General features: G+C 47.4%; 1 protein-coding gene across 9 annotated transcripts in view; it reads right to left on the minus strand.

Annotated features, from left to right (window-relative positions):
- The window catches only part of SOX13 (SRY-box transcription factor 13), a 90,101-nt gene that overhangs the window by 22,051 nt on the left and 44,467 nt on the right, over window positions 1-23,583 (minus strand). For 6 of the 9 annotated variants that reach the window (XM_074936091.1, XM_074936090.1, XM_074936093.1 and 3 more), the window contains one exon: window positions 1,287-1,494. In XM_074936091.1, coding sequence (XP_074792192.1) covers window positions 1,287-1,493 — 207 coding nt within the window. In that variant the 5' untranslated portion in view covers window position 1,494. Of the gene's footprint in view, window positions 1-1,286; window positions 1,495-8,147; window positions 8,221-15,684; window positions 15,860-23,583 lie in introns of those variants that run through there. The other 3 variants (XM_074936089.1, XM_074936088.1, XM_074936087.1) reach the window with 3 other exon arrangements.

The following is a 23,583-nucleotide window of genomic DNA, read 5'->3' on the forward strand; positions in this document are numbered from 1 at the left end:
AACCTTTCGAAAAAGGCAGGATGCTTACAGATGGAGAAACCACGGGAGAGGTTAAGCAACTTACCCACAGTCTCTAAGGAAGGGCCTGACATAATGGCATGGAAGGACTCCCATTGTCCTTAATGGGCTATTGAACAGGTCCTGGGAGAGTAGGAGGGGTAGGAACAGAGCCTAGGAGTGCTGGCTGGCATTTCCAAGGAGAAGTCAATGGGTATTGGGTGCCTAACTTCTCTGGGCTCCTTTGAAAAGCCCAGCCTGCCTCTGAGCTCTGACCACTAGACAGCACTTCTCAACTGGAGACTCCTTAATCCTGACTGACACCAGCCCCGTGAGCCTCTAATGCACTGAAGGTGACTTATTCTCTTCACGCTGCAAACACTTGTTTGCAATTGTTTTCAATTATTTATTTAGACTGCTATGCCTCGCTGCAAATGCGACAGCCTCTGGGAAGGCAGGAATTGAAAGCAGCAGGGTCTGAGGCTATGCAAGCGGGAGTGGCTCAGCACCCAAGAGCAATTAAAAAGGGAAAATTAAAGCATAGCCACAGGTTTCCCCAGCGGACCCGGAGCAGCTTCTAAGGCAGCACATCTGTTCTGGGGCTGCTGGCTCTGTTCTGAAGGCCGTTGTTCAAATCCCAAGACTGACTCGATAATATCAGGAATGGGCAGAAAGCCTGGGGGAGCCTCAAACTTCAGCTTTATTTCCTATAGATAAGGATTAAATGCAGGCAGTGGACAGGGTAACAACCATTTTCTCTTGCCTACAGACTACATTGCTGCATGGCCGTGGGGTCTAGGTTGGAATGTGGCATTACTCTCTCAAGTCTAGGAGGACAAGTTGGCTTCTGTCTCCTACTACTGGCAGGAAAGGGTAACCTCATAGTGCCAGACAGCACAGAAAGGTGGGAAGAAAAATGGTTTAGTGGTTAGGGTGCTAGCCAGGAACTCAGGAGACTGTCACACCTCTGACATACCCTTAGTATGCTTGAAAACTTGGTAGGCCAAAGGAGCTTGGTTACCAGAGTGATAACTGCATTAGAGATTCCTGGGTTAGACAGATGAATTCAATAGCCAGACCTGGGTGTCAGCAGGTGCAACTGCATTCAAAGCACAGATGTATACCACATGGAATCCTATTGACTTCATAAATCAGCACCGAATTTGCCTCTATGGAACTGCACCTGCTTACAACAGGTTGGGATTGGGCCCTGTGAGTTGGGTGGGAAATGGGAGAGCCCGAGCCTGTAGGCAATGAGGAGAGAAGGGACCCAGGAGACTTAGCCCAACCTGTGGAAGAGTCCGGGGGTCAGCACTCTCTCTCAGTGACAGCGGCACTCCGTGCAAATCGCTGGAGTGGGGATCGGAGCTGGTGGGTCCTCCTTGGGGGGACTCATGGCAGCTATCTGTCTTCTCTTCCGTCTTGATGGTGCAGTTCACCATGTTCCCGGCTCCATCGAGTTCCAGGTGGGGAGAAACAGGGTTCCTCATGGACATCCTAGGGGAGGAGAGAGAGGTCAGCGTGGTGACAGGGCCAGAGTGGTTGTGCTGGCCATACAGCAATGGTACCGAAGTTCTGGACACAGAACTGCTAGAAGCATGTTTCAAGAGGGAACAGCCCAAGAATAAACCAGTCAGTGCCTCCTTCCTCCCAGCCTGCACATTCCAAGAGCTTAGGTCTCTGCACTGTTTAAATGCACATTCAGCACTGTTAGCAGGAAGCTTGTCCCCACAGAGGGACATCTATGCAACGGTGTAACAGCTATTACTCCTTCCCTCTGGCTCCTAACAGACCGCACTGCATCACCCTTTTGCGCCCAATTCCTCCAACAGCCCTGCAGCACAGTCACCCCCCTGGAGCAAGTACGGGAACCCACTGGATTCACTCCATCTGGCTGGTTTGCTGTGCCACCAGGAGTGGGACAATGGTCTTGAGTTTTGCTGCTGTTTGCAGACCCCATTATTTGTAGTTTCCTTAATGTTCCCTGCTGAGGATACCGGCTCCAGAGACCAGAAGCTCCCAGGAGAACAAACCCAACCACCCACCTGCGTGTGATGCCATGCGGTGATGTTGGTTTAGTAAAAACCAAAACGCATAGAGGCACGGGATTTGGGGCCAAAACAAGTGCGTGAACTCCTGAAGAAACGACCGTACTTTGTATTTACCTAGCCGCTTTCCGGAAAGGATCCTGCACCACTTTATGAAGTCTCACAACCCTCCAGAGCACGAGTGAGAAGAACAGCGGTACCCATTGCATAGATGAGCAATCTGAGGTGCAACAAGTCATTGACAAAGCTGAAAACAGAGCCCAGGAGTTCTGGCTCCTGTTCAATATTGGTCAGAGGACAGGATACAAGGAGTCAGGAGACCCAGGTTCTGCACCCAAGCTCTGCCACTGAGCTGCCCACAGTTATATAGAGAGTTGCTTTCCCCCCAGCTGTACATGAGAATGCTTCAACATGCTCTACGAAGATTAACTCATTACTTTCCACACGTACACCCCCAAGGAAGAAGGCAACTGTTCTTATCCCCACGTTCCAGATGAGGCTTGGACAGGTCAATGGTCCAACTTTTCAAAAGATGCTGGATGCCCTTAACTCCAGTGGAAGTCAATAGGAGCTGCAGGGGCTCAGCTCCTTTGAAGAACTGGGCCCAAGGTGACATGCCTAAGGATATGTTGAACCCGCAGGAGACTTGAGGAACTCCTTGCTCCTGGCCTTGTGGCCAGACCAGCCAGACATCTACAGAAGGGGCTCCCAACTACCTTAGACGGCAGCACCAGGAAAAGTCTCCAAAACGCCAAAGTCAGACATGTTTCCTGTTGAAAAGGGAAGGTAAAATACCAGTCCCACTCAAGTCAATTGCAAAGCTCCCACTGACTTCAACAAGGCCAGGATTTCAACCAGATTAATTAGAAGGAGCTTCTTTTACCACAAAAGTCTCTCTCCCTTCCTCTCTGAGGAGTCCCCAGACCAGGGTCCCTCGAACCCACCCAGTCTCCTGTCTTTGCCACTAGCCAGTGCCAGCTGCTTCAGAGTAAGGTTTAAGAGCAGCCCGCCCAATAAGAAAGTTTCTTCCTAACTTCCATCAGCTGAAGTTTGGCTGGAGCCAGGCTAACACCCCCGCCCCCTTCATCCAAGTTTACTATAAAAGGTCAGATTCTCCAGAGGAACACTTGGCAAGCAGGACGCCAGGAGAACCCTGTGCAGGTGGCTCTGCTCAGGGGGTCAGGAAGCAGAAATAACCACTAAACATTACAAGGGATTTAAAAAAAAAAAATCAAAGTGAGTCAAGGCAAAAGGGGAACCCGTGCCTGGGAAGTGCCTGCAATTTAAAGGGAGATAAAAAAAGCATCCATGTTATTTGCAAACCCATTTGCACTGTAGCAGCTGCTTGTGGTGCCACAGGCCACAGAGTCAATGCTTCCAGGTGAATATACGACAATCCAGGATATCACCACGGCTCGTCTCACGAGCCAGGTACGAGCCCCGTGCTCACTGGTTCTACCGAGGCAAAGTCCCAGAAAGGACTAGACATGTCTATGGGGAAAGAGATCATCTACAACTGCTCTAGCAGGGATTTGCCTAGTAAGAGCCACCAGCCCTGATGCCCCAGAGCATGAATTAGTCAGCAGCAGGGTACCAGGAAAAAAATTACCCCTTCCCTCACCACTCCCTCCAGAGGGAAATAATGAAAATATAGGGGCATTAAGGAGGGGATTTACGCTCTCCCCGACATTGGCCACTGTTGGAGACAGGATCCCAGGCTAGACAGACCACTGGGTCTTGTGCCATGGCAGGAGGAGGAATACTGGACTAAATGGACCGTTGGTTTGGTTGTGGCGCGGCAGGCGGAGGGATACCACACCAGACGGACCGTTGGGTCGGTTGTGGCGCGGCAGGCGGAGGGATACCACACCAGACGGACCGTTGGGTCGGTTGTGGCGCGGCAGGCGGAGGGATACCACACCAGACGGACCGTTGGGTCGGTTGTGGCGCGGCAGGCGGAGGGATACCAGACCAGACGGACCGTTGGGTCTGTTCTGGTGCTGCAGGTAGCAGGACACTGGGCTGGACAGAGGGCTAGTTATGCTCTGAAGTGGCAATTCTTATGTTCTAAAACGTGATTGATGGAGACCCCCAAAGACCCCATAGAAAGAACACACACCTGGAACGATGCTGCACGCTCCAGGCCATTTCAAGCCAGAGAAGGAGGGGAGTGAGGCCAGAGCAGCGGCTGCGCCGAGGCTCTGGGGGCTCTGGAAAAGCGCAGGGCAGCAATTACATAACAAACAAAGCCCAGCTCAAGCTGTGAATTAATCAAACCGCTGAAAATAAAACCTTCCTCTCAGGAACTTCAAACAAAAGAAACGAAAACAACAAGGCCGGCTGGGTAATGAAAAGCCAGTGCTCTGAATAGGGGACAAAAGGAAGTGGAACAATAGGGTGTTGGACAAAAGCAATAAAGTAAAGGGAAGTGTGACAGCTCAACAATGGGGCACTGTGAACGCCAGAGTTTCTGATCTTAGCAGGGCTTTTTTATCTCAGTTCCCTGCCCTTCTCTGAACAAATCATTGCGCTTTCCAGGCTATTGGGTTTCCTTTTGGCTTGTACAGTAACTCCAGTTGGAGACCTACATCTTTTAATTCTCATCCCTAGCACAGTCCTGCTTCTCTCTGGCCCCACAGCTTTCCCACCCCATCCCATCCCCAGAGACTGAACAGACTCATCCCCGCGAGTTGGACAGGAAGGTCCTGAGAGACTGATCAGGAGACTGATCAAGTGCCCCCACACAGGGGCCCCTGATAAAACACATCAATTACATTTGCTAGACTTCAGCCAAGGCAAAAACGAATGTGTCTGAGGACAGCTCAACGGAGGAGGATTTTAGCCTTTGGTAAACCCCATCTAGACCATTACTGTCGAGGGAAGATCTCTACCTCTCCGAGCCACTTTGGATCATGTTCACAGGTGTTGGCTTGCACAGGTTGGGTAATCTCTAGACTCCTTATGACCAAACCATCTCTTTGCTCTTAGCCTTCCACAATTTAGCGATGTTGACTTCCCTGCAACTGACTATGATTGCGGTCTCTCAGGTTAGACTCATTCATTGGTGGCCATTAAATATCCCATGGCATTTTCTGAGAGAGTAGGGGTTGGCCATAGTGTTCCAGGTGAAAATTCTTCCCACCTCCCAGTTGTGGAGCACACTGGGCATCTGTTGGTTTCTACCCCAGAGGGGGCTTCATTGCAACTGAGCTGTCACTCTGGAGACCTTGAGAAGAAAGGTACAATTTAAATGCACATTATTAGTTAGCTCTTTTCTTCTTTGGCTCTGAGAGCAGCTCAATTAAGCCTCAAATCCTCTGTCCACCTCTCACACAGTCGTTATTATTATTCCTGTTTTACAGATAGGAAAACGAAGGCAGAGAAGTGTGGGCATTTAAGCAACTTGCCCAAGTTCACACAGCAAGGGTGAGGGAATAAAGCCAGGAGTCCAACTTGCCATCCCTACTCTAACCACTAGACACCACTCCCTGCCTCTGAGAGCATTCCAGGGATGGGTAAAGGAATCCAAACTCTGGGGTTTCCTTGCTTTCTGCTCATGCATGGCCAATGCACTGGTCCAGTCAGGTTACCTTACATCAGCACTAAGTGCAAAGCCAGTATCTCCTAGCATGGGGCAAGTGAGTGTTTCAGTGAGAACTTGAGGTCTCCCAACCATCTGTCAGAGGGTATTTAGTGCGGTGCATGACCTGGTTCTTTAGCCTTTCACCAGAGAAAGAGACTTGGATGAAAACATCCTGAAGGCCTCCCAGCAAAAATGATATACTTTGAGACTAATAACCCCCGCCGAGTCTCTGGCGGATCTACACTGCACGGGCACACTCAGCACTGATGGAAGCCCGCGACTCAATCCCGTTTCCTGTAGTGGTCCTTGGGTTCACTTGCAGCTAAACTGCAAGCCACCCATTGCACGGGAGGATGGATGGGTCTTTGGTTAGGGGGCTAAGCTGGGATTCGGGAGAGCTGGGTTCAATGCCCTGTGCTGCAATGGGCTTCCTGTGTGCTTTTGGGCAAGGCACGTAGTCTCTTTGTGCCTCAGTTCCCCAGCAGTAGCATGGATGGGTATAATAGCTCTGGGGTGGGGGGGGAGGGAGATGAGAATAAACTTTCCCAAGCCCGGAGAAGTTCCCAGGAGGGGCCCCTGGGCTGAGGAAGGAGCTGCACTGGCAGCGGATGCTTGCTTTGCCAGGGCCCATGCGGCCACAGTCCAGCTGAGAGATTCCGCCCCCAGGGCGGTCAATCCAGCATTGATCCCCCCACCCCCATGACATTCTCTTGTGCGTGCATGCGCACACACACACACACCCCAATTCATTTTCAGAAGACCCTAACTAACCTAAAACGGTTGGCCTGAGAGAACTGGGATGGGACCATCTAGGCGATCTGCCCTGTGGATCCACAACAGATCAGGAATGGAAATTAACTGAGCAAAGGGGAAAAAAATATGCAGGGTCTCATTCTAGCTCTTATTACTGCAAAAAACCTGTTCCATGCACAACCCCATTGTGCAGGGGAGAGGGGAGATAAAGACTAGCCTGTTCTTGTCATAGGTCTCTCTCCTTCTCACTGGTATGTAGCCCTGTAAGAGGGCTGCCTTGTCGCCTGGACAATGGGGAAAAACCAGGAACAATCGGTTTGTGGCGCAGTGAAAATGTATTCATTTTTAAAGAGCACACAAAAGGAAAGTTCCATTCCGCCGGCAGGTCAGATTTCCATTGTACTTAACCTTTCTGAGCCACTGGAAGTTTACTCTTAAAATAGGCTTGTTACTTTGATAAGTGTCTGTTTGAAAAGGGCCTCATTGTATTTTTATTATACAGTTTGCCGAACAGAGAGAGACAGAGAGAAAAGAAACCCAGTTATCTTGTTACAGGGCTTGTTCCACTAACAGGCCTTTTCTAACAGTCTCAGCTACTCTGCTCAAGAGGCTCTTCTGTTCAGCAGACAATGGGAACAGGAACAATTGGCTTGGCACATGGAAAATGTCTTCATGTAACAGATCTTCTCCTTTAATGATTCCTTTTTTGTGGTGGGGAGGGAGAATTGAGTGAACTTAGTATCAGGGAAAGATGCCAGTCTGAAATGTTGAAGTCTTCCACTCCTAACGCATGTCCCGAACCATGGCTTGCTTGGTGCTTGGCCTAGGAGGAATGACCTCTGATGGGTAGAGGAGAGTTTGGTCTACCGGGCTTGTAGTTCTTGGATACCCTGCTGAGAATCCTAAGAAGAGCTGTCCCAAGGCTGAGTTTGTTTGGGTGATGTGGACACTTATCCACTAGCAATGTATGGGACCAGATCCTTCACTGGTATAAGCAGGCTGCCTCATTAGAGGAGGCGGGGAGTGTGAGGCTAAACCCCTCTTTAGCATGGTGAGGATCATGCTTAAGCCCATGTCAGCTCAGTCACGCGGCTGGGCCTTGTGACTCACTCCTGCTCAGTGCAGAGGGCTAGAGCGGGTGCTTCACATCAGCTCATGCAGCCGTCACTTGCACTGCAGCACCACACCCTCCTAGAGACGATCTGAGCAACCCCGTGGTGGGAGAGCTTTGGGAGACCCCCAACAACTGCCTGTCTCAAATCGCCCTGCTGTGTTGACTCCCTAGGGAACTTCTCCCCTTCAGGCTGTATGCTCCTTGACGTCAGTGGAGCTAGGCTAAGGAGCTGGCCCCATAAGTCCAAGGACTTAAAGATCTTGGGATGGTGACAAAATTTCCCAACAGTAGCTGTGCAGCTTTTCTTTCTGAATTATTATTTCTTTATGGTACATCCTGCAATTCTCCCCCTGGGTTGTGCCACCCTTCCTGGCTAAAACTTGATCCTATCTCTCCTGTTTATTCTGTAACAGGATGGCTCAAAATGCCAGGGCAGACTCTTTAAAAATATCCACCCCTGGAGTGGAACCACATGAACTTTTGGAGGCCTTGTATTCAGGGAGTAGCAACTTCACTGGGGCCAGGGCCTTTACCACAGCTACTCTGTGGCCATATATGGAGTTTCTCTCTGTAGTTACTGGTCAGCAAATGTTAACTTGCTTGCATTAAGACCGGCTTGGCTCAGCTACACAGGACGGGGCCTCATACAGACCTGGTTAGAAGTAGGCCCAGGATGTTCTTGTTCCAGCACGGAAAAGAGGGTGGTGCATGATGGCTGGCCTCCTCCTTCATCCCCTGGGTAAAACTCACTCTTGCTGATTGTCTGGTGTGAAATGTTCTGCTGACACTAGGGCTGGATACAAGACACTCTCTTGTTCCTGTTCACAGGCACATAATGAAACCAGCGTGAGGAATAGAAATCTCCAGATTTCTGCCCCAGACACCTAAGCAGAGACTGGAGGGTGATTTCCAGCGTCGCTTCAGCTGAAGCATGTGATAAGACCAGGGAGACTGTCCCCCATGCAATCGGTTTCCTGCGATTGCAGGGAGTTAAGCTGCGTCCTCCCTAAGTGACATAAAATAAAACCTGTTGAGGAGGAGGAGGAGCAGGGTTGGGTGGGACAATGTAATAACAGAACTTCAATGGATACTTCCATGTCTATTGCACCTTTCCGTTGGAGGGTCTCCAAATGCAACAGATCCCGTGTGCTGGCCAAGGAGTGCCTCACAGTGGCAATACAACAGCCCTGAACCCTGGGGACAAATGCTGCTCTTAACGTGTAAAATGGGTCAAATGTTTCCCATTATTTATCCCACAGGAAAAACAACTGGCAATGAAAGAAACGGGGGCTCTGAGCGTCCAGCCCCGGTAGGTCCGACGCGGTCTTGCCAAGAGGATGTTCCGTGGAGAAGCTGTGTGCTTTGGCAGCACATGCAGGAACATCTGAGGAACTTCCAAACCACATGTGTTCAAGGAGGGGTCAGTCAAGGCAACTACGCACCTGCACCAAGTGCTATGGGGTGGGACGGAATGAAGGACAGAGTCTAGCAAGGCATCGAAGAGCAGTTGGTCCCTTCCGCTCCCTGCAGTAGAGAGGATATGCTCCCAAGTGCTTGTTTGAGTCCTACTGCAGCGAACATGGTTCTGGCTGCAGCATGCATAGAGAGAGTGGCGCACGCACACACAGGACAATACATTCCAGCAACGTTCAGCTTCCCCAACGATGCACCGGCGTTTCTGCAGCTAACTCAGAAGGGAATGCACAACGCTCATTGAGCCTTTTGAAACCCAGCTTTAAAAAAAAAAAAAGGGGGGGGGGGGAAGAAAGCCACATCCAAACAAACCCTCTCAAACAGCCAAAGCACAGGATGAGCAATAAAAAGGGTCCAATTAGAGGCAATCACAGCTATTTGTTACCCTGGCAATTCCAGCCCTCCTTGTCTCAGAAAGAGAGGACAAGTACATACTCTGCTATGCCAACTGGTTCCAGTATTGTTTGAGGTTAAAAATAAATCCCTTCTCTGGCAACTGTAATGCTCTCAGTTAGGTGCTAAACCTACACCAAGGGGACTCCATTTGAAAGGGCTCTTGCGGCAGCCAAAGATGTGGAGACCAACTGAACAGTGAAGGCTCGGGAGTCAGCATGCTCAGATTCTGTTCTGATGCTGGCTCCTCTCGGTAAATCACGTGGAGCCTGGTTTTAAAAAGAGGTCAGGGCCTAATTTGCCAACTCAGCGCCCGCAACTGGGGCCAGATTTTCAGAGGAGTTCAGCATCCAGCGTGCATAGGTCTTCTTATTCAAGTGCCTGAAAGGGAGCCACGTTGTTCTGATGTCAAATGAAAGGGATACTACTTACCTATCGCTGCAAAGGAGCTGGTCATTCACACTGCAAGAGACTGGGATGGAAGGGGTTAACCATGCAAAATATTATACAAAGAAAAAGAAAAAAAGGCGAAAAAAAGTTCAAAGCAAGAGCTGGCCAGGGGGAGTGGAGCCAGGTGGGAAAATCCTCTTTAGAGCACGTTATTTATTAAAATGGTCTAAAAGCCTGATCCAAAACCCAATGGGGTTAAAGGCTACGCCTAGATGGCTCCACCACATGGCTGACAGGGCCGTGTAGACGTCGCACGGCCTACGGGGTGTGAACCACAGTGAGAGTGGACGTGATGTGCTTTGACTGCCCCGGGTGGACGCTCCTGGTGTGACCTTAAAGGTACCTAGTTCATGTTAATGTAGTCCTGTTTTCAACCCCCAAAGTCCAAACTGAGGGGCCATGTAGACATAGCCTTTGACTCCACTGGGTTTTAGACCAGCCCTTGAGAATTCAACAAGCTCATTCATCAGGCCCTGGATGCATTCACTCTACTTTGTTCTGTATTTACTCTCCTCTGAAAGGCCAGTCGCCAGACCCAGTGGACCAGAAGAGTTACCTAGTCTTGCCCGTTGCTCCTCCAGGCACCAACACTTTCAGAAGAAGGGCAGTCAGTCATTCCTAGATAAAGCACAACACCAAGCCCTTTCCAGGTGATAACAATTGTTCCCCATACATAACGACCATCTGGAGGTAGGGAAATCGGATGGCTCTGGGGATTGGCATAGGGAAAAGGCACTTCTTACCTCCGGACACAGGGTCAAATCCAGCCCAGGTTTGCATTGAAAACGATGAATGATTAGATACCCCTATGACCCCTGATTCCTGACACCACTCAACTTGGAAGTGCCAGTTCCTGATAGAAAATACATCTATCAGATCCTTCCCAGAGCTGCAGTGTTCATCCTGAGAGACCGAGAGTCTCCCCCACTTGGAGACAGGCCCGAATTGAAATCCTGGTTTGGTGTAGCAGAGCACTGGGGAAAATCACAGCTCTAGAGAGAGCCCTGCTGGGGAAACCATCAGGCACAGGGATGAGCCCTTGGAAATCAAAAAGCTCCAGGAGCAAGCTCCACAGCTGGGGAACTGCTACCATGGACACCCTGCCTGCAGTCCCTGCTACAGCCCAGCAGCCAAAGCACCTTGGCCCTCCCATAGGAGGGACTTTTTTGCAAGGTACTTTTGCTAGCACATGTCAAGGCAGAGAGAAATACAAATATATTCCTGCATTTGACCAGGGTACCTGGTGAGCTCCCCACAGGAGCTCACCGCCAATCCTGACAACCAGGCTATAAACGCAGTAGCTGCAGGATCCTCCCTCCAGCAGCAACTTCTACCATGCAAGACCGGGACGACAGTCACCACAGGCAGTGAAAACCTGAGTGTCCATCTCCCTCACCCTCCCCTGTTGCATTAAACCCATCTCCCCATCTGCACACCGCACAGTTAACACTAAGCGCCACGGGGTGGCTGTAAAATACCAGCGGTCATTGCACACTGCAAAAGCTGCAGCCTCCATGCACCCTCGAGACAGGGGAGAGAGAGGAAAAAATAAGAACACATATACATTTCTTCTTCCAGACACAGCTCAAGGAATCCCTGCCAGCCACAAGGGGAGACAATAGCACATTCCTGCCAGGCAAACCTATTGCTTTCCTGCTAGACTTGGAATGTCCTTTCGGGGCATTTTCCGATCGTTTCCTCCCAGAGAGGCTTAATAAGCAAAAGAATAGACGGCTTCCCTCTGACACCCATTCCTCACACCCACAGAGAGGATATAACATCCCCGGACTCTGGAGAAGTACCCGTCATTTTATTGCAAGTCTTGCAATGTTTTGCTTAGATCCCCAGCTGCCCGAGTCATGTGATTATATTCATTTAAAGGAAAAGGAAGTTTCTAGCCACGTGGTTGTAGAGAAATGCTCCAACAGCAGAAGGCAAATAAAAAGAACCCAAAGTTCATGTACATATTAAATCTCATGATGTTTACATAAATCTTGTGATTTCGGGGAATGTGACCATTGAATTTTGGGATTGGCAATTCTGAGTTCTGAATTTAGACTCCCTGGGACAGGCCCATCTATCTGTACGGTACTTATATCTCTAGCAAGGTTAGAGTAAATTGTAATCTTTGGTGAAAACAGCAGAGACCTCAAAGAAGACTTAGCAAGCAGGGTTCTGTGTTTTATAGACCTGAGACCTAGACTGAATTATGGACCCTGGTAGGACATTACATAGATAGGCCCATTCAGAAATATACATCAACCACTACTAAGCATGCTCAGGGATTAATTTTCGATCAACAGGAGACTCCGTACTGAGAAAAGTCATAGATGGCAGACTACAGATCTGTCCAGAGAGCAGGTTGTGGCCATCCATCTGTGACTGAGCAGAGGCTGCTGTCTCTCACAACACACACACACACAGCGCAGACAAAGCTAGCTGCCTCCAGCACTGGTCTGCAGCCAGTCGCTGGAATCTAGGGAAGCATTTGTTAGCTCCAAACAATGGAGAGCACATTCCATGGGTCACTGCCGTGATCCAGCGATGGAAGGCAGAAGTTGGATGGGGAGGGAACAGGAACATTGCATAAATGGGTAACTGTAAACAGAGATGGCTGAGAAGATGACATGGGGCTACCCCATCCAGCATAGCTTTAGACTGAGAATCAACAGCCCAGCAATCTCATCGGCTGGTTTTGCAAGATTTTGGCCCAAGTAGCAACAACCTCATGGAATCACTTCCCCTCTCCCACAAGCCAAACCTCAGCAAAGCGGAGCATAATTCCTTAGCCAGACTGTGGTGCAAGGCTACCCCTGAGTTGTAACCCAGTCTGACTTTGTTGCTGAAGCAGGGTTGCATTCAGAAAAGTCAGTAAAGTAGGGCCAGCCAGCGAAGTGCAAAAGTTGAAATTTTGAAATGGAAAAAAAGGGACGCATTTCACAAAAAAAAAAAAATCCACAAAAGATATTTTCTTTTCTTTTTTTTTTTTTGACCTGCTCCAGTCCACAGCGCCGACAATGAGACACAGGGACTTCAGGCAACTGGCTACAGCCTTTGGTTTGCATCCACGGCAATTTACAAACACGGCTTTGGCCGTTGGAGGACTCCCATATCGTACCATGCGTACGTTTGATTAAAGCAGCAGGAGAGAGTCTATGAAAGCATACAGTCCCATCCTTCCTGCACGCCCAGGATGAAAGTCCCCCATCCACCTTCAAAGAGATGCTAAAACCTATTCTGTAACAAAACAGTGGACACACGGACCACACATCAGCTAATCCACACACATCAGGAACAGAACCAACCTACAACTCCAAGAGCACAGGCCTTCACCATTGGAAGGGAAAATCTCTACCCGCTGTCGGTAGGAGGAGTAGGGCTTTTATCCTCTGTGTCGGATGCAATCTCTCATACGCTCATGTATCATCTTCGTAACCCTGGGTATTATAGCAATAGAAGCCTTTTGCATTTATTTACCTGGAACTGGACCCTTCACTGCAATGAACCGTTCAGCCTTAAAACACACACAGACTCCTCGCATTTAAAACCTTACACTGGCACCTGTGATCCAGGAGGGAAAACCACCCCATTTGCTTTCATGAAAAGCCACCAGGTAAAGAGGTTGCTGGAGACGCTGCAAATTCAGCACTGGGAAGTAGGAAGGTAGGGAAGCGATGGTAGCGTTTCAGCATGTACAGCGAGAACCAGGCAGCAGGCTGGCAACTGCGTCTTCGCAGCCAGCTAGGCCCTGCCTGTGGCAAGATGGTGCCCAGGGCAAATAAGAATTTGGCAGGCCCCCCCAAAATGGCAAGTGAGCAAATATTCACTGCCAGCTCCACCTGTTGTTCTGCTGCCTAGCTCAAAAGACCCCCCCAGGGCGGTCCTACAGCTCGGGATCTGCATCCATGTCTCTTCTCAGCTGGCACTTTAGGGAGCTCTCTGCCTGTACCTGCCTTAGGAAACCTGCTGTTCTTTGCATAAAACCTCCCACCCTGAAAAATCCTAAACCACTTTACAGATATAGGCCTGATCCTGCCAGGGGCTGAGTACTCGGGCCCTGATCCAGCATGCTTGGCTTCAAGCATGTGAGTATGCTAGGGACTTCAGCACGTGGAAGGACAGAGCCCCAGCACCAGTGGATACAGCAACGAGAGGCAGCAGCCAGCGGGATGGGAGAGTGTACCTTGCAACTGTGTGAATGGTATTGTGTGCAGCAGCCCGAGCGGGGGAAGGAAGAGCAGTTTTGGCTGGGACCTGACTCTTGGGAAGGACCATACAGAACAGACGGGTCTTTTCCCAAACCTCCACAACCTGCACGGAGCGCCAATTATCTCCCCAAGAAGGGGAAACTCTGCCAGAATCTGAACCCATGGTTCCAGAGAGCCTGCATATTTCCAGCCTGAGCCATCCCCCTGGCCTCACTCCCTGAATGCAACAGGCTCCCTTCTCCTCTCCGGTGAAACAGAATCATACCAAAACGTGTGAGCAACGAGTCCCCTTTCAGCCACCCCCATGCACCTGCTAAAACTTTGCGACAGGGTCAGATGGAAACAGCCATGCTTTGCTTCAGTCACAGAGACTAAAGGGAAAATGGACTAAGGAAGATGCACTGACTGTATTCGGGGACCTTCCTCCCAACACCTCCCTGCCATTCCTGCCCTCTCCTGAGAAGTGGCCTTACTATGGAATGGCCTACTTGTCCTAAGTACTTGCATAGCCCCTATTACTGCAGTATCTGAGTGGTTTACAGTCTTCAGTGTATTTGGCCTCATGACACTGCTGTAAGGAAGGGCACTACCAATATCCCCCTTTCACAGATGGAGAACTAAGGCACAGCTAGACTAAGCGACTTCCTCATAGTCACACAGGAAATCTATGGTCGAGTCGAGAACTCAACCCCGGTCTCTCAAGTCTTCCGTGAGCACCCTACCCGTTGGGGCGCATCCTCCCTCTCTAATGAGCCTTTCTAAGAACCACTTAGGGAGGAATCTGCATTTCTCATCCATTGTCATGTACCCCTTTATTCACCCAGGGTCAATCTGTTTCCCTTACTTGCCCACGTACTTCCTCCCGATGAGGACGACATGGGTCGCAAACTTTGATGGGAAGGAATAGTCCCTTGGCCTCTTCTCAAGGGGGAGGAGGTGTTGTTTCCATCACTTAGTCAGTGGCATGTTCGAATGCACTTTGGAAAAGAGTACGGTTTCCCCCACCCATTCAGAGGCCAAGACTGAAACACCAGAAAAAAGAAACAGAGGGTTTCTGTTACGAGACAGCATTGGGAGACTGGTCAACGCTCTGGGTAAACTAAAGCAGTGACGTTCAGATTTTATGTATAAAATCCTCAGATCTACCTAGTATTTCTAAGACAACACACACCTCCTTGGCCAACGCCAACATTGAAACAATTAAATAATTCAGAGGTGGGACCTAATCAATATCGCAGACCTGGGGAGGAGAAAAAACCAGGTCAGTCACTAAATTAAATTAAGGGTTTGCGGTATAGGGAGAAAAATTAATTATGGGGTTTCTACAGATGTGAGGTAAAGGAGCTGGGAGAAGATGTGAGAAGACTGACCAATAAGCCTTAGGGTTTGTCTGCACTGCAATAAAAGATCCGCTTGGCATGGCCCTGGCTGACCTGGGTCAGTTGACTAGGGCTTGCAGGGCTAAAAATTGCAGCGTCAATGCTTGGACTTGGGCTGGAGTCCGGATTCTGACAAGGGGGATGGGTCTCAGAGCCCAGGACCCAGCCCGCTCCCTAACATTTACACAGCAAGTTTGTATTGTAGGGCAGACATACCCTCAGTGACATCTTCTGCACCATCATTAGTATCACTACGTATTTAGAGCCAAATACTGCTCTCACTTACTCCAGTGTCAATCCAGACTAACTCCACTGAAATCTCCTGGGCAGATCCTCAGCTGCTGTAAATTCTCCCAGTTCCATGGTATAAATGGTCATAGCTACACAGCGCTAAGATCGCTTACACCAGCTCAGGATTTTTCCCTTGGGCTTACACCATCGTGACACAGCAGAATCTGGCCCTTAAAGAGAAGAAATAATGTCTTAGAATATGCAAGTCGTTTTTTTCTAGCAGGTGTGTGGAATATTTTAGCTCACTCTTGCCTACTCAAATTCAAACATTAATAGTGTGTGCACCCACCTTTCCTCCCCAACTCTGTGATGCAATATGGAATAAGCATGTCTCTCTCACCAACAGAAGGTGGTCCAATAAAAGTTATTACCTAACTCGTCTTGTCCATTTAATTTCCTTTCCATTTACTACACTGAGCCAGGGGCGGAGGGAAAAGGAGAAAAGGGAAAGAACAGACGGGGCAACCCTCACATTTCCAATTTGAGTCTACAGGGAAATTTTCAATTTGAAACAAAATTTTCATGGTCACTCATTTCATCGAAAAATTCTGCGATTTTTTTGGTTGGCAGGAAATACCATTTTTCAATCTGCCGTGCACTTGTCTATGTGACACTGAATCTATTCCTTCTGCAGTAAAAAGACAGGTCCTTTTTTTTTTTTTTTAAACACAAAGAAAATAGTAAATAACGAGAAGGGTGGGAAATGCAGAATTGGAAGGGACCGCAAGAGGTCATCTACTCCATCCGCCCACATTGAGACAGGATTAAGTACACCCTAGACCATCTGTGACTGATATTTGTCTAACCTATTCTTTAAAACCTCCAATGACGGTCACCTGTGGACACACACAATTAAGTTCAAGCTCATTTAAGGTTCTTTTTCAGGACACAAATTCCACAAACTAGGGTTTAAACAACGAAAAATTAGAATAAATGGCATTTTTCCATCATATGCTATCTACCTGCTTTCACCTTTGGAAAGCCACCATTTACTAATTTAATAGCCTGGTTACATAAAGGTGCTGAGATTGGGTTGGAAAAAAATTGACAAAACAATTTTCAGTGAAAAGGAAATGAATTTGCTGGCGAAAAGCATTGCTTTGCTGTAAAACTTTGAAGGAAATGAACATTTTCGTGAACATATTTTTCCCCCCGATTTTAACAAATGATTCAATTTGAACATTTTTGTTCCGTTTCAACTCGAAAAAGTGGTGTTGCATTTCATTCTTTGCAGCTTTCCCTCTCTCCTTTTTTCCACGCGCCGCTGCCCGCCCCCGCCCCCCCTCCCCCCGGAGAAGGGGAGAAAAAAACCCAAAATAGAAAGTTACAACAAAGCAAAAAAAGTCATTTCCCCCCAAAAAAATTCTCAAAAAAATTTTGAACGAACCATATTTTTCCCCGTTGCATTCCACATTTTTCAAGGAAAATATCTGCCAGTTCGGAGCGCCTCCTGCAGAATGAAACTACTTTCAGTGGCAATGGAGGGCACCCAGCATGTGTGGCCCCATTCGAGTCAATGGGAGTTTTGTCACTGATTTCAACGGGGCTGGGATTTCACCCTCAGCATGTTATAGGATTGGACCCTAAATGAGGAGATTGCTGGCCTATGCAAACCACAATCCATTTTCCACTCCACGTGCGCTTTACCAGCATTCAGCAGGATGGCGTATTGGGGTCCTAGTTCCCTCTAATTTTTGACAGGCCGTCTGCACAAAAAATGTCTTCTGTGCACATTTTTGACAGGCCGCGTGCGCAAAAAATTTCTTCTGTGCACATTTTTGTGCGCGCAGCTTTTCGCCGTGTGCGCAGGGTTTAGGATCTGTGTGCGCACGCTCACACACGCACAGCTTAGAGGGAACTGTGGTCCTAGGTGGTGGTAACCACCAAGATTCTTTCCTAAGCCAACATCCCCATGCAGATTTTCATTGCAGTAAAGCAGACCCTGACACAGCGCATGTGGCTGTTTTACAATCCGTATCCTGGATTGTAACGCATGTGAATTTCACTTACATAGGGATCCAGTTACACAGAACTCAGATCTAGTGACTGCAGTGTCACCAACTCTTTCAATTTTATCGCAAGTCTTGCGATTTTCAGTGTTTTTCCTCAAAGCCCCAGCTGCTGGAATCAAGGCATTGCATAAGAATCTCAGCGGTTTGTTTTTTTGGGGTTTTTTTTTTTAAAGTTTCTAGCCCTTGTAGTGGCAGAGAAAAGCTAGAAAACACGAAGTAAGTGTGACCTAGAGGCTGAAAAAAACAGAAGGCAAATAAAATGAGCCCATTATTTATTATTTTTAAAAATCTCATGATTTTTGAATGTTCGGGGTTGACAATACAGAAACTGCGATGCTATTTAAAGATGGAAGCCCCAGCTTAGAATAAGGGCTTGTCTACACAGGGAACCTCAGGAATGTTTAATTCATTTAAAAAATGAATTAAGCTAAACTGAATTAAGGTCACTTCAATGCCAAATAAGAGCATCCACACAGGGGTTTAAGGCAGTTCAACGAATCCACTTTAAATTCACATCTCTGTTTAATTCGGATTAATTTTCCTGAGTGACCTGTGTAATCAAGCCCTCGGCGCAGAACAAAATCATCCACATGGAGGGTGGTGAGGAATATCTATTGTGCTTTAAATTCACACCCTAGCTATTTCGCACTAACTTCCCTGTGTAGCCAAGAATGACTTCACTGCACGAGGTTTCCCTGTACAGAAGAGCCATAAGACAAGAAACAAAAAGCAAGCTATTTTTGGTGTCACACTTGTGCAATGTTTTTATAAAATCTGTATGAAGAATTCAAGCAAATCCACATGCAGGCCAGATCTCTCAATTGGTATAAATTGGCGCAGCTCCACTGACTGAAGAGGTGGGACCCAGACTTTCCTTTACTGGGACTGAGTGATGGACAGGTTTTAGGAAAATTTAGGCTTCACATCAGGTAAAGCTCCCTGACACTAAGATTTATTCAGCTGTGGAATGATCTCATAAAGGAAGTGATGAAGCTCCACCATTGGAGTCATTTAAAACTGGACAATGCCCTGAGGAATATGCCACAAGAAACAGCCCTGTGCTGACTCTAAGTTCCCTTTCCCACTCTGAACTCTAGGGTACGGATGTGGGGACCTGCATGAAAGACCCCCTAAGCTTATTCTTACCAGCTTAGGTTCAACGCTGCTACCATCAAAGCGTCTAACAATAATAACAGAGGAAGTGCGCACTTGGAAACGTCTCCGTCTCCCCCCCCCCCAAAAAAAAATCCCCCCAAGCCCTACACCCCCTTTTCTGGGAAAGGCTTGATAAAAATCCTCACCAATTTGTATAGGTGAACGCAGACCCAAACCCTTGGATCTTAAGAACAATGAAAAGCAATCAGGTTCTTAAAAGAAGAATTTTAATTAAAGAAAAAGTAAAAGAATCACCTCTGTGAAATCAGGATGGTAAATACCTTACAGGGTAATCAGATTCAAAAACATAAAAAATCCCTCTAGGCAAAACCTATATGGCATCATCAAGGATCTACAACCTATCCTGAAGGACGACCCATCACTCTCACAGATCTTGGGAGACAGGCCAGTCCTTGCTTACAGACAGCCCCCCAACCTGAAGCAAATACTCACCAGCAACCACACACCACACAACAGAACCACTAACCTAGGAACCTATCCTTCCAACAAAGCCCGTTGCCAACTGTGTCCACATATCTATTCAGGGGACACCATCATAGGGCCTAGTCACATCAGCTACACTATCAGAGGCTCGTTCACCTGCACATCTACCAATGTGATATATGCCATCATGTGCCAGCAATGCCCCTCTGCCATGTACATTGGCCAAACTGGACAGTCGCTACGTAAAAGAATAAATGGACACAAATCAGACGTCACGAATTATAACATTCAAAAACCAGTCGGAGAACACTTCAATCTCTTTGGTCACTCGATTACAGACCTAAAAGTGGCAATTCTTCAACAAAAAAACTTCAAAAACAGACTCCAACGAGAGACTGCTGAATTGGAATTAATTTGCAAACTGGATACAATTAACTTAGGCTTGAATAAAGACTGGGAGTGGATGGGTCATCACACAAAGTAAAACTATTTCCCCATGTTTATTTCCCCCTGCTGTTCCTCAGACGGTCTTGTCAACTGCTGGAAATGGCCCAACTTGATTATCAGGACAAAAGGTCCCTCCCCCTCTCCCCCCCCCCGCTCCCCCAATCTCCTGCTGGTAATAGCTCACCTTACCTGATCACTCTCGTTACAGTGTATGTGGTAACACCCATCGTTTCATGGTCTCTGTGTATATAAATCTCCCCACTGTATTTTCCACTGAATGCATCCGATGAAGCGAGCTGTAGCTCACGAAAGCTTATGCTCAAATAAATTTTAGTCTCTAAGGTGCCACAAGTCCTCCTTTTCTTTTTGTGGATACAGACTAACATGGCAGCTACTCTGAAACCTACATATAGTGAGGTGTAACTGGTCTTTTCCAACTCCTAGCTTTACGATTAAACAAGCAGCTTGTTTCTTTTGGCCATGAAGCTGCCTTCGTAATGACAAGAACTTAAGACGTCACTCAAAATTGGTCAAGTGACAACTTTGGATTTAGTAAACGTCCAGAGATGTTTTACCAAGAGAAGGCTATGTGAAAAATTTACAACTTCTTTTTACACAATGGCAAGAGATAACTCTTTATATTCAGGGTATATTTATGCAGAGTTCGTACATGAATAAGGATGTTTTAATTTATGGTTATTCAGTTGCTAGTGTCCAACAGATCAATGGTTTGCTTATAGCTATGGATTATAACTGATATAACCAGTTGTAACGCTGACTACCCATGTCTGTAACGTGCTTATAACACCTATTAATTGTTTATTAACCCTTTACTATAAGTGCGACCTTGCCATATAGTAAAGCTAACCTCTAATTAGCGCAGACTGCATTCGTTTTTAGGGACATGGTGTTAGCTGTATTTAGCGGAAACACCATCAATCTTTGAGGGGGAAGGGGAAGAACGCACCAAAGCTAGGTATGCTCTTCCAAAAAGAATTGTCAATTGAAAACCCCAAAATGCTATGGATGAATTCTAGAGGGACTGCCAAACCCTATGCTAAAGAGCTAATTGGGGTAGTAACTCTACTGCCATTAGGCTATAGAAGAAAGAGTCTGTCTTTTTCTCCACACCCCACTGTGAAAAAATTACAGAAAGGAAGGGGGTCATGATCAAATGTAGCTGAAAAATCTTGGGAAGTAGAGAGGGGAAAATTGGGGGGGGGGGGGGAGGAGGAATTACTAAATGAGAAGAGATTTAAAAATTGAAGTAAATTATACACTCTAAAATGTGAACGGACAGATGAATAATCTATTCTGTGTGTGTAAAATTCTCTCTCTCAGCCCCTCGTTCTTTCCAAAGCCTTGGGCCAGATGCTCAGCTTGTGTAAACTGGTGTAGCTCCCTTACCGTCAATGATTATAACTAGACCTGGTCGGAAAATGGTTTGGTTTGGTTTTCTGGGGGGAGGGAGTTCATGTTATTGAAAGTTTATTTGAAAAATTTTGACATTTTCCAATGTTTTTCATGGAAAAAAAAAACAAAAAATGCATTTTTAAATGTTTAAAACCCATGTTACTGTGTTCTCCTGGCCTCATTCCCAGCCTCAGTGCAAAACAGGAAAGTGTGTGTGTGCGGGGGAGTTACAAGGGAAAAGAAGAGGAGAGGGGAAAACTGAAAATACATAGCCAGTGACATAGCTTTCTTTTTTCTCTGTCAAAGTTTTTTGCCTTTTTTTAAAATCCACACAGTTGGGGGGGGGGGCGGTTTGAAAAAAAAAAATCCTTTTTTTGGTCAAAAAATGGTTAGATTGAAAAACAAATTCCCTAGCTCTAATTATTGCTGAATATTTATATTGCAGTAGCACTTGGAACCTCAGCCAAGGCAGAGCCCACTGTGCTAGGCACTGTACATACACACAGTAAATGACATTCCCCGCCTTAAAGAACTTTCAGGGGAGCTATTGCAGCTTATACCAGCTGGGGATCATCATCTGGCCTTTGAGCTTCCCCAAAACTCACATGTACTTAAAATTCTTCCTCCCTATATATTCCCCCAGCTGCAATTCTGCCGACATTTTCACCTGGCATCATTGCTCAGAAAGTTTAATCAATTTACAGTTGGCTGATCATCTATAAGAAAGAAATTTTAAAAATCTCAGAACAATACCGCACGCATCCCACAGAACTGAAGTGGGTCTGGGCCGCCGGAAGGAAAAAGACAAACAACAAACAAAAACAACTTACCTAACAGTTGCGGCAAGGTCCTGAAAGGTGAATGGCTTCTGACAATGAAACGCTGTGACGAAGGCGCAGAATGGAAGATTGAAAGCAATTATTGCCCACCCTTGTTTTCGTCAACTGTTTCCTGTACCCCCACCCGAAAGCAGCCCTCAGACTTATCTAAAAGCACAATCTTGATTATTTTGTGTGTGCGCAATTCTACACACTCAGCATTTCCAGACAAACCGAGGTTCTTGTTTGACTCAAGCGGTACATAAACAATACTTTTCTATCTGAAAAAGGGGCCGAGACATCATACCCTTCTCCTCCCCTGGGCACTGGAGGAAAGAGACTAATCTTGGGTAGATCGTCATCTCTTCCCACATACCTTTAAGGACAGAAAGGGGTAGCTATTTCTACTTGCTTTTTTGCAAGTAATCAGCTGCGTGGGACACCACATCAGGTGAAGTTTGCAGCACGGCTATAAACCAAACACCGTTGCTATTTCAGTTCTGCTCTAAAATGACCTGAATCTATTGCAGAAGTTATCACTGGAAGAGACCTAGAAAATCACTCAGTCCATAAAGCCAAGGCAGGAGTGTTTCCAAAGCTATTCGTGTCCTGTCTAGTTTTGAAGTGACTCAAGCAATGACCCTTCCACCATTTCTACTGGAAGACTTTCCATCGAAAGTCATCGTCGGCCAATGGTTGAAGCAAACTCAGAGACAGAAGTTCTGGGTTCCATTCCCGGCCCTGCCCCTAATCTGTTGCATGACCCTGGACCAGTCACTTCCCCTCTCTGTGACTCATTTTCCCAAAGGGGATATCATTCACCTACCTCACTGGGATGTTGTGAAGTTCCAGGGATCAGATTCATAACTGCTGTAAGGCTGCATAGCTCCACTGAAGTTGATGGTGCTCTACACTGAACACCATCAGCTGGGATCTGGCCCTAACGAGGCTGAGATGAAAGGTGCTACACATCTACTATCAATGTAACAGATTTCACTAGTAGGATAGGCAGCCCAAATTTTCTTTTGCTTAATTTCCTCCCGTTAGCCTGTGTTAGACTGTACATCCCCTTCTTAAACCACTTTAAACAACCCTGCCCCTTCCTTGCTGCTGCTGGCATCTGAGAACCTCAGAGAGAGGTCCCAGTAGAGCAACACCTGACACCCAGTGCCATTTCAGCAGCCACAAAGAGCAGGCACCACCTCTCTGGCAGAGCACTTTCCTCACAGCATGAAGGCAGCTTGTGCGGCTGTGGTTTGTGGGGTAGGCTCTGCTGAGATGTGCACTAAGAGACTCTGTCAACACTCCCATGTCAACCTTGCTCGACTGCAGGAGACAGTGGGTTTGATTCTCCTCTCTGGAGTTAAACTGGTGTCTAGAGTGCAGTGCCAGGCCCCCCCATATATAAAACTTACAAGACCAACTGACAACCATCAGTCATAGTCAAGGGGAGTGCTCTCCTCCAGAGAAGGTTCTGTTGTTCTTTCCTTGTTTAAGCATTTGGGCATAGGACTGGTGAAAGTGAGGTATGGAGCAAGTATAGCCACTGAACATGGGTAACTTCTGTGCAAGCTTCCCGAACACAAGCTCACACCCTTTCTTGCC

Source organism: Natator depressus, chromosome 21 (genome assembly GCF_965152275.1).
Source record: "Natator depressus isolate rNatDep1 chromosome 21, rNatDep2.hap1, whole genome shotgun sequence".
NCBI classification, from domain to species: Eukaryota; Metazoa; Chordata; order Testudines; family Cheloniidae; genus Natator; species Natator depressus.